This window comes from Pterocles gutturalis, unplaced genomic scaffold (assembly GCF_000699245.1).
Source record: "Pterocles gutturalis isolate BGI_N339 unplaced genomic scaffold, ASM69924v1 scaffold44527, whole genome shotgun sequence".
In the NCBI taxonomy this organism is placed as follows: Eukaryota; Metazoa; Chordata; class Aves; order Pterocliformes; family Pteroclidae; genus Pterocles; species Pterocles gutturalis.
In genome coordinates, this window is record NW_010109465.1 from 6,059 (window position 1) to 17,425 (window position 11,367).

General features: G+C 37.3%; 1 protein-coding gene across 1 annotated transcript in view; it reads right to left on the reverse strand.

Moving 5' to 3' along the window:
- Positions 1 to 1,900: 1,900 nt before the first annotated feature.
- Positions 1,901 to 11,367, reverse strand: part of LOC104461395 (UHRF1-binding protein 1-like) — a 29,425-nt gene continuing 19,958 nt past the window's right edge. The window contains exons 11-14 of the mRNA XM_010072978.1: positions 7,339 to 7,595; positions 5,075 to 5,183; positions 2,899 to 3,068; positions 1,901 to 2,187 (exon numbers count right to left, since the gene is read on the reverse strand). Of these exons, the coding sequence (XP_010071280.1) occupies positions 2,062 to 2,187; positions 2,899 to 3,068; positions 5,075 to 5,183; positions 7,339 to 7,595 (662 nt within the window). The 3' untranslated portion in view covers positions 1,901 to 2,061. The remainder of the gene's footprint in view (positions 2,188 to 2,898; positions 3,069 to 5,074; positions 5,184 to 7,338; positions 7,596 to 11,367) is intronic.

Consider the following 11,367-nt stretch of genomic DNA (forward strand, 5'->3'; position numbering starts at 1 on the left):
AAGTGCAAGAAAGTGATACCCTGAATTTCAACATCTGTACTGAGAAGAGCTGGTTTGAGTTGTAGTTTTGCTTCTGGTTTGTGTTTGTTTTTTGTCAAAAGAAGCAGGTAATAGCTTGCACAGTAATAAGGACATGTGTTTTATATTGCATTTTATTTCTTTTTAAAAATTAGACAATTCTCAATGTATTATTCCAGCAACATGCTACTAAGCACTCTATACATTCCTTTCTTCAGAATAATTCTAACTAGATCTTGGCAGGGATAAACGAAGTTAGAATTACTGACTTTAACAGTACCAAGCAGAATTAAACCATTTGAGAACTCCTCCCCTGAATCTGACATGATTTGTGTGAAATTGGACTACCCATATTTAATACTGTGTTGCCTAAATACCTTTTGAAATACATAGTTTCTCTATTAGAAACAGTTTTTCATCTTATTCAGAATAATAAGATAAAAATTTCCATGGGCATTAGAGGGAGTTTTAACTAGGGTTTCATAAGGCAGGCTTTAAAATAGTACTTGAACCAGTTCTTCCACATAGTTCTTGATTAAAATCTACATACTTTCAGTAACTATTTTCATCAGTGTAAATTATGCGTCCTCCAAAAAGTTTTAATGAAAACCACTTTCATTAAAACTAGTTTGACAGCCTGAATATGCAAAGTCAAACCACAAGATACTAAATACTTTTCGACATTTGTGTGCATATCTACAAAAAAAACCTTCCCTCTAACATCCCATGGAGCAGAAACAGTTGTGGTAACAATTAAAAGATTTTCAGTTGTCAGATTCAAGGTCACTAGTTAATTATTCAGTCATTTTTACTTCTAGCAAAAACAATCTCTTACAGGCATGTATGATTTTGCATGTTGTTTTCTAAATTGTTTAGAAGCACACTCTTATATTATCTATTTTACAGCGTTGTGCTTTTTTATGTATTCATCTGTACCAGTTCTTAGCTGAAAATTATTGTTCAGTTTGTACAAATCACCCATGACTTAAACTGTATAATTACATTTCATGTAATCTCACAATTTCATTGGGTAATTAAATTATTCTCTACAGCTTTTTTATCAAAAAAGCAATATACAATTCATGAATCCCTGTAGGATTTTTCCCTCCCTCAGAAGCATTGACATTACATATTTAAATACATTGGACCAAATCCTTGGGCATGTCTGATGAGTTGTGCAGAAATCAGACATGCATGCAAAATGGCTCAAAGCTCACCTTGCACAAAGGGCTGGATCCTATTGCAGGGCTATATCCTCCTCACGGAGAGAGGAAAAAAAAGTGTGAATGTTTAAATTACATCAGCTGTACAGACACAGCAGACCTTCAAGCAGAAGGAAAGCCCAGTAGTATGCCCTCTTACTTAAATTCTCCAGCATTTGCTGGGGTATTTTAGGAGCGCATAAGGAAAGGGTATATGGAACTATATAGCACCAGAGGACTAGTCTTAAAATCCTCTCTGGGCAAACTACACTGAATTTAGGGACAGTTTAGGGCTGGTACATTAATTTTCAGTAGCTATACTATTCTAGAGATCTAACCCATATCATCATAGTGCAAATGTAACTTCCTGTATAGATACCTTCTGGTAATAATAAACCAACATAATCTTAACAAACAGAGGTACAGTTTGTTAATGAGGCATGGTACATTTTACTCAGTTATGCACCTAGGCATCTTCTTTCATTGCTAAGACATCCACTTTTCAGAAAACATTTTAAAAATAACATCTCCTTTGATAATATTAAAAGTAAATGATATGATTTTTTTTCTTCAGTAAATTAATAAAGTAGAGTATAAACTGATTTTTCCAAATTAATTTCAGTTTAAGATTGGCTGAAAAAAGTGACAATGTTTAATGATAATTTTAGAATAGTAATTATTTCACAAAATTTTGTTCGTAATGAGAAAACTTGTCCTTGAAAAAAAAAACCCAACAAACCAAAAAACAAACCATGTCTTCCAGTGATTTACAAACAGTATTTCAGATGCCAGCATCACCTAATGTTCTGTTGATGATGCCTTGCCCCAACAGAACACTGTCCTACTGATTATCAATATTCATCTTCTTTATACGATGAAGTAGGACATCTTTTTCCATTTGGACCTCAGCAAGAGCCATTTTGGCTTTGGCTAGTTCCTGTTTGAGACATTCATTTTCTTCAATAAGCTGAAATGATCGGGTTAGAAAAGAGCATTATTAGTATCCCTGCATAATGTCAACTTTTTCCATTACAGAAACTTTGAAAATATTACATCACATTCATTGCTGAGTGCAGGTTTGTTGGGGCTGAGTCTACTGTGACTGATTCCCAGTCAATGAGTGTAGAAGATGGAGAGAGTTGGTGCAGTTAGCTCGAAAGGCAAGATGCTCAATATTTTAGCTACACCATTTCCATTCTGGAGCAGTGTCAATGACACCAGGTTCTGAGCTCTAAGAACAGATTCTTACCCAGTGGAAAAAACAGCTAAACTGATGTGTGAGTTCTGTCATCGTCAATCAAAATCCAGGTACATTTGATAGATTACTGGAGGTCTGGCTTAACAGTCTAGTCTTTTGTCTTTGGCAGTTGTGTTATACAGGGATGAGGGAGATGGGGAGAAGAAGGGACTTGCTCCCTCACGAAAATCCCTCGGATGTAAAGAAGAATCAGTCTGTGGTGTTATTATTACCCTATTTAGAAATTAGCATTAAATTTATTTTGCATGCCTAAGTACTGAACCATACTATAATATCCATAATTCATATTTTCCATCTCAAACAGATTTCTAAACATAAGTAACCTCCAAGCCCACCTCCAGATAATCTAACAATTACAACTATTAATGATTGCAATGTAATTTTGAGGGGGGAAAAAATGTCAAAAAGAATTCTTAATACCTCATTTATAAGGAAGTCAGCTGAATCCCTGCTTGATTTAGAAGGTCTGGGAATTTCACAAGTAGTCTGCGTGGCTTGGTCCTGTGTTTTATGTCCAACAGGTTCAGCTGCTTGCTGCAATGCACCACTTGAATTCTTCGCCTCTGACACATCGTTTACTCTTTGATTGTCTATATCACAGAAAGATACTTAAGAGTAGTTTTTTTTAAAGCTTGATTCTCATCAGCACAAAATTAAAACCACCAGAACAAATATACTTGTAATATTAGGTAGATTTATATTTACCTCCAAAATCAAATTTAAGAATAAAAATAAGTCATGTACTCTTCTAGAGGAAGGGAGAAAGGAAACATGAGAAGAAGAAACATGTAGCTTCCAGCTTGAAGCAAATTATCACTTTTTACCAGGGACCAATATCACCAACACAGAATATGCATTCTGAATAATTAAAAGTTCAAGAACTATAATATATATTGTCTCTAGGTCCAAATCAGAACTGAAGACTGCATTTACATTTTAAGACAGTGAAATAAACCTCCAGCATCAAGTTTTTAAATTAGAAAATAACTTAAATGACTTGGCATTAAGGAAACTTTCTAGCATTTATAATTGAAGTGCACTGTAACGTCTATTAAAATGTACTGCTGTGCACCAAGGTAAAAAATAAGGGTCGTGGTTCTTAGTTGTCTAAAAATACTCTGAGTTTGTTGCGTTTTTTAAAATTCCTTTTAAATAAGAGTCTTCTGTTCTTTACCCCCATCTCCCACCACAGACACCTGAGGACTCAAAAATGTAGCACTGCAGATACATAAATCACTGCAGTGCAGATAGCATTTGACCTATGCCTTTGAAGTCGCTGTACCTGAGCAGTCCACGAAGAGAACAGGGATCAAAGCACTTCAGCAAAAAGGGGAAAAAGAATGTGCTGAAAGAAACCTTAAAACTATGTATTTTCTCACTAAATTGCCATTTCTTCCAATGTTTAGTATAAAAAGATGACCAAAATGCACTAAACATCTTTAAACACTTGAACAATGTAGTAGATAATGTGGAGAAATTAAAATACAAGCAAATCATGCCACATCATACCTCTGAGAAGTCTGGTCCATCTTTGCTGTACCTTCCCATTAGGTAGGTGAAGGGGGCATTAAGATCACCCTGCAGCCTCCTCTTTCTCAAGTCACACAATACATTGCATATTGTTGGATTAATATATTCAGGACCTGGATGAAAGGGTGGGTGCACCCTCTGCAATTTTGTGAACAACACCAAACTGAAGGGTGACAGACACATCGAGGGGCAAGCCTGTTTTTGAGAGGAACCTGGACAGGCTGGAGAAATGGGCTGACTGGAAGTGAGGGCGAAGTCCTGCAGCTGGGAGTAAATAACCTCTGCCTCCACTACAGGTTGGGGACAGCTGGACGTAAAGCCAACTAATCTGCCTCTGCTTTGAGCAAGGAGTAGGACCAGATGACCTCTAGAGGCTTCTTCCAACCTAGATTACTCTATGATTCTCTGACATATCTGTGAAAGACAACAGTAAAGTTCCAGCTCTAAATGTATTGCAGTGTTAACAAGTATTTATTATTTGCCCATCTGTATAGAAAAAAAATTGTAAGTGTATAACGTTTAATGAAAAGTACGAAGGTACGTTGCTGTTCGAAATACAAGTCTCAGTGCAATCCCAGCCATGAGTTGACAGGACACCACCATAATATACAGAACTAAAAACTGCTACTTGTACTTTTCAGTCTTTTGTTTTACAATATTCTCTATTACTACCCATAACACAAAAACCAGAAAGACAACAGGTAACCACCTTGGTAATCTGTAAAGACAGACATTTTTTTTTGTTTAGCTTGTAGTCAGTCAAAGGAACCTTAGACTTACCATGACAAAGGGATATACACTGATGAAGCACACCCTGATTGAGTTATATGCACATTTTTATTTCTCTCAGATTGATTCAGCTGTGGGTTGTTATCACAGATAATACACTACTCAAAAATATTTCCTCCACATGTCTACCCTTAGAACTAAGCTATATGGCAACACGACTTACACAAATTATCATCAGTTATCTTTTCATTATTAGCCACACATCTGCACAAAGAAAACAGTATTAATAATACTTAGATTATAATATTTAGATATCAAGGTGCAGGAACATACAAACCTCTAATGAGAAAAGAGCCATCATCATTTCTTTCTATCCAGAGAATGTCAATATGTAGTTTTATGGGTACCAACTCAGATGCCTTGAGATTTTCATGTGGACTATCATCCTAAAAAATACAAGTATTCAAAAATGCGTTTACCAGGAAATCGAAATAGCTAATTAATACATTCAATTAAACATAAGTGGATTTAATGAAACTTGAAAGGGAACACTTCAGAGTAGAATTTTCTAATGGGATCTCCACTAAACTTTTGTTCCTTTTTTTTTTTTTTTTCCCCCCCTAGGGATCATATTAAAGGCCCAAATTTCCCTCTGGAGTAAGTCTGCTGAACTCAATATATACAGTCTGATTAAAATACTTCAAAGTATTTTTACAGACATCTAAGTAAGATTATATCCCAAGTTAAGACATTCTTCAGCTCAGGAGCTCTCAGTTAGAGATAAGAAGCCTGCACTATATAGTATCTGATTTTTCCCTTGAACGATTTAAAAATTGAATGGGTACAGCTATCAGTCTTGAGCGGATTTTGTCTTTTTAGAATTTAGTTTAGGATGACACCAGCTGCAGTTCAGTTACGTTACTGTACTCAGCAGAAGAGAAACTTCACAAATTACTTCTTTTGGGGTCTCCCCAAGAAATCCTTAAATCCCTGTCAAGCAGAATAATATAATCAGAAACGATACCTATCAGCATTAAGCATGTAGCAAGAAAGCTGCTGATATATAACTGTAAGTTTCTCGAAAGAGCACTGAGATTGTAGTAGAAAATGCAAAAAATAAAATAACCTTTCTTAAATTCTTCCCCCTCCATGAAACACACTGCGTCAAGTCTCATGCAGAAGAAATAGAAGAATACACTACATTAAATAGGCAATACAGCATAATTCTGAACTGTATCCTCTTGCTCTTTATTACCCAACAACTGTATAGAAATGAATCATCTCTATGTCAAATTTGCAGTTTGTCAACCATCATGATTAACTTCACTGTGACTCGTGCACACTGCTCTGTGAGCACTTCAGCGCTTTCCATGCCAAGCAGACTCTTATTGCCAGTTTATTAATGTATATCTCCCACCTCAAACAGCTGCTTTCTCAAGAACATTGTGCTTAAGTCTGCCTTCTTGGCAATAAACCAGCACAATCCCACTTTTAAATTTAAATTACTGTATGTTAAGACTTTCATTTGGGCCTTCCTGTTTGTGATACATTGAAATCTGAGGAACAGATCCACAGCTCTTACAGAAAGTGCTTGTGGTACTCCTGTAGTAGAAACGGCCCTAAAGGAGTGCCTGAGGATCCTCAGGAAACAGAAGAGTTGCATCACGGAGGGAGGGAATACTGATGCACTTTGAGTAGAACACTTGTAGAGGTAACAATTGCCCTTCCAGTCAAGAAAGATTTAGCTGAATCAAGGCCTTAGCCCCAGATACAGAACTCGAGCCGCTATTGAGTCCTCACTTTGTTCAAAGTTTGTATGGGTGTTTATTCATTCCCAAAGCAATGTTGTAATTCTCTTATCTTTACATTTGTTTGGATTTTGTGGTGTTCACCTCCCTCCCCTCAAAAAAGTGTCCTTATCTTTATACTCAGTGCTTGTGCAGCACAGAACTCACCGTCTGCTTTAAATGTCTAGAAGAAAATCCCTTAGGAGACTTGAGCAGGAAAAATGTTACTATTTTCAGCTACAGTGGTGAGAAAGCTTGCATTATTTAGTATCTGTTTCTAGGTAGGGCAGAACATGAAATCTGAGTTCTAAGAAACAGTATTCAGGTGGTTTGAACTGGAATTCCTATAACCTTTTTCCTTCTTTTGTACTGAACTTTTATGGCAAGAACTGTGCTCTAAGTAGGAGAGAGAATTATGCTCTAAAATGTGTGTTTTGTAATTAGAAAACCATTACTATGCTAAGCAAAAAAGCCCAACCAGAAAAACCCACATTGGGCCTTTAGGAACTTAGTATACCTTACCTATAAAACTCCCAAACACTATCACTCTACGAAAGAGACTGGGAGAGGAGGAAAAGAGTATAAAATATTAATTCATATAAATAGTTTTGTCACGGAGAGAATTCCCCTCTAGGCATATCACAGAGCTAACCAACTCTATGGATTTTTATATTGTATTACTGTTATCTAAAGATCTTCCAGAGTATGATAGCATTTTCTTTGAAGTTAACAGTATCCATATCAGTAGTTGATCATGAAAGAAAACAAGAACACAATTTCTTTAGAGCAGCCATATAGCTCATTGTCAACATACTTTTAAATTAATCCTTGCATTAGAAACTTTTATCTTCATAGGCATCACTTCTGCAACAGTTTCATCTTCTAGAAAATGCTGAATGTTTGTGAGGGAAGATGTTAGAAATTCAGCACTGAAGTTCTCTACATGACACTGAAGAAAACCGTTTTTTACAGCCAGCAGAGAATGTATGACAGCACTAGGCCCACTTTCCCATCTCAAGCTAATCTCGGGTGATGAATTAACTGGTCCAGCCACACATTTACAGTCAGAACCTGTTGCAAAAGGAAGACAAATTTGCATTAAAATTTTGCAACGTACAAAAAAGCAAATATGATGCAATTACTTCTACCTCTATTGTCCACCTGATTTTCCAGAAGTACTTTAGAAGTATTACCCATGAATTACAGCATTGCAAATACAGAACCTCAGAGCAAATTTCTAAGTATATCACTTCAAAGTACTAAAGAGAAATAAATAGCATATACAAGTACTAGTACCTCACTACGACAACAGAAAAGGACAATACACTATCACTGTGCACAAAAAATGTGTTTCCTCAATGTCTTAATAATGGAAAAACAATTATTTTGCATACTTTTCCATTAACTCCTTCAATCTTTAATCAGAAAAACATTTAAGTCAACTCACTCTCTTAGAACAGGTATTATGTTGCAAAGGCAGAATTTCCTGACGCAGGAACTTACTTGCTAACACACAAAACCATAAAAAGCAAGGCAGTAAGATGGAGAACATGACCATGTGGTGGTTTCATTATTTGGATTGGCAGTAGATTCCAACCTTGAAAAAACCCTAGCAGTTTCTTTTTAGTTTCAGTATCTTTAAGCAGTAAAGAAAACTGCAACATTCGACTGAGAGGAAGGGAAAGGAGACAAAATACTTAAGGTAACCAGATATCGAGGTGGGGGTTGAGAGGGGGAATGGCCGGTATCCATTTGTTGTATAAAAAAGAGGGTTCACCACCAGAAATAATTACTACATGGGATTCTCAAGTTATTTGGTCACTATGATGGCTGACCTACAGAAATTATCTGTATGATAAAAAGCATATTTACAGTAATTACATTAAGAAGTAAACACTGAAACTTGAAAGATAGCTGAAATCAAAGTACCTCAAGTAAAAACAACAGAATTATATCAATTTATTTATATTAGTAGGGCATCTACCTGTTAAACAAAACTGAGAGAATTAAAACAAAAAAATATTTCTTGGGTTAAACTCTAGTTCCCTCAGGAGAGTCCAATGTTTACCAGCTTAGAGACTGAAAAAAAGAAGTGGATAAAGTTAAATTTAAAGGTGAAGTGCGACTTCCATTTTCTATTTTTGTTTCTTTAATACTATTCTTTCGCCTCTCCCCATATTACTGTCATGCAGTTTATTGTAATCTCTCCTTCTTGATTTCTGCTTGTGCATATATGAGCAATTACCGGAAAGCTGAAGAAAAGGCGTACGGGAAATCTACTAGCAGCCCTCCAATAACAACGACAAGGTTATAAAGACAGGCTCTTCACAGTGGTGTTTGTCAGAAGGCTAAGAGACAACAGGTCAGATTACAACAAGAGAGGTTCATACAATGTAAGGAATGAGGAAAATTAAGCGGTAGTGCAGACTTCCCAGACAGGCTGCGCAGTCTTTGCCCTTGGAGGTCCTTTCCAAGACCTGATGGGATAAAGCTTGAGCAGCCTCAATCTCAGAGCTGACCCTGCTCTGAGGACAGGATTGGGCTAGAAACATCTTGACATTGCCTCCAGTTCTCTACCCTCAATTATCCTGTCATCCTATGAAGTGCACGTTTCCTCTGTGGCGGCTGTGTACTATCTAACGTTAAGTAATAACGCATACTGTAACAAGTGCAGCATGCTCTATCCCTCCATTTCAGAGATAACCTACTCTGAATAATCTGTCATGTACTGCAAAAGAAAAACAAAGTATGCTGGTGGGCTGCAAGTTACATTGCTTCTCTTCAGTAAAGCTTATCCGGGATGCCTTTAAATAAAGGAAGACCATGCTTCACAGAATTGGTGTCCCTTCTGAAATTACGCATCTGGTTTACAAGGCACTTGGTTAAAATTCCAAGGTGTCACTGCTGATCCCATTAAATCTGTGAGACACAAGCTTTTTGATATATCAAGTCTCTATAGATACACTCAGGTATCCTGTTAAAGAAAAGACATTTGCAGCGTATGAACATATTTTTAAAAGGTATCATCAGTATATTGTTAATTGCTACTGCAATGCTGTAACAACTGTTCACCACATTAGTATTTAAGGATTCAGGTTCTTCATACGCTAAACCAAATGAAGCACAGATCAAAAACACAGAAACCAGATGAGAATTCACTTAGTCACACTGACAGTATGCTGGGTTAGATTCATTAAAAAACTCAGGAGGTTAGCTTTGAGTGAACAGAAGTTATGCAGATTAGGCAACATGTCCACACTGAAGTTACAGCAGCCTCCCACTGGTATCCCACAGGTCTTCCTAACAATCCCTTTTGCATTCTCCCCAATTCTTGTCCCTGCCTTTTGTATTCTCCCCAGTTCTTGTCCCCAAGATCAGTATCTCTAGATCCTCAAAGCCTTTTCAAGGTAGGATCATAGAATGAAAGCTTTCTTTATGGATGGATATAGATTTTCTGTGGCTGTAAAGTTGCAGAAGTACCACATGCACTTAGCCCAGTCACTGACCAGAGACAGACCCAGAGTCAAGCCCCAGCAATGGCTGGTTACCAGTCACAGCAAGTTCTCCACTGGACCTAGGAGGAATTCCCATTTGCTCTTGCGAAGTAGTAGTAGGGGAATGCTACCTGTTCAGTTCCTCTTAAGCAATATGAGATGTATTTTTTTTCAAAACTACAGACCAGTGTCATCCTGAGATGCCTCTGGAGCCTTCAGCAGTGGCTTATAAAGGGCCTAAGGAGAACCTACAAGACGACAAAGAACATTAGGGCAAAACTGGCTTTGGTCCAGGTTCCAAACAACTGGAGAAGTGGACCACGTCCCTTCTGGGGTCGCTGATATGGTGCCTAGAAAAGTTAAACACCTATGTTCCTGGATAATGTGCTTCCTCTGAGGGGGAGCCAAACTAAGGAAAACAGATGCACACAATGCCCAGATACCAACTACAACTAAACATGCCATCTCTAGGAAAATAGCTCCAGAGAATAGTGGGAAGAAGGTTCTTAGTAGTCAGAATCCATTTTGTATATGCTTATTTTAAAAAGAAAAAAAAAGTGGGGTGAAAAGAGGAGTGAGAAAAAGGATAATTAACTTTCTACATTCATCCTAGAAAACCTACAGGCTAGTCAACAGAAGAAAATTAGCTATGAACAGTCCTTAAGAGGAAGGGCAACTCTAGATGGGAGAACAATGACTCCAATGAGTCTCTGCAATTTGTTTCAGAAACTTTGTTTCCCTGAAGGATCTATATTCTTCCCACAATTACAGAGAAAGAAATAAGCAGCATGTGCCCTAAGTATCATTGCCAGAGAAATTCACCAAAGTGGAGAAAAACAGCAGAAAATAAGACCACACATTCAGCCTCAGCCATGAAGTCAACCTTGGTTATCTTGCAGATATCTGAAAGAGGCAAAGTCGGAACAGGATGGAATAAAAATTGCATTAAACAATTCGGAAGCTGCTATGAACTACCGTTCCCTTCTCCAACCACGACAAGGTCTCAGTAAAAGCACTGTTCTTCCCAGAGTATCTCTGCCATACTCCATCCTCCCTTCTTTTGTTATTGATGCCAGACAACATCTGACAAAGGCATCATCCTGCAGCCAGTCCTGCAGGGAAATCCACAGCTGCCACATTGCCCTCAAACTTATTGCAGCTCGTAGGCACACTTTTCCCTTTCTACATCTACTGCATTAACAGTATACTAGGTTTTAAATGGTTATTTTTAGCCAGAACATCTTTATAGACTGTAATTATGACTTGATTATTGCTCTGAATGGCTCCTCAGTTTACTGGTTACAACTGTTAATTCAGCATTTGAGTAAGTTTATTAAAGGTCTTGGGGT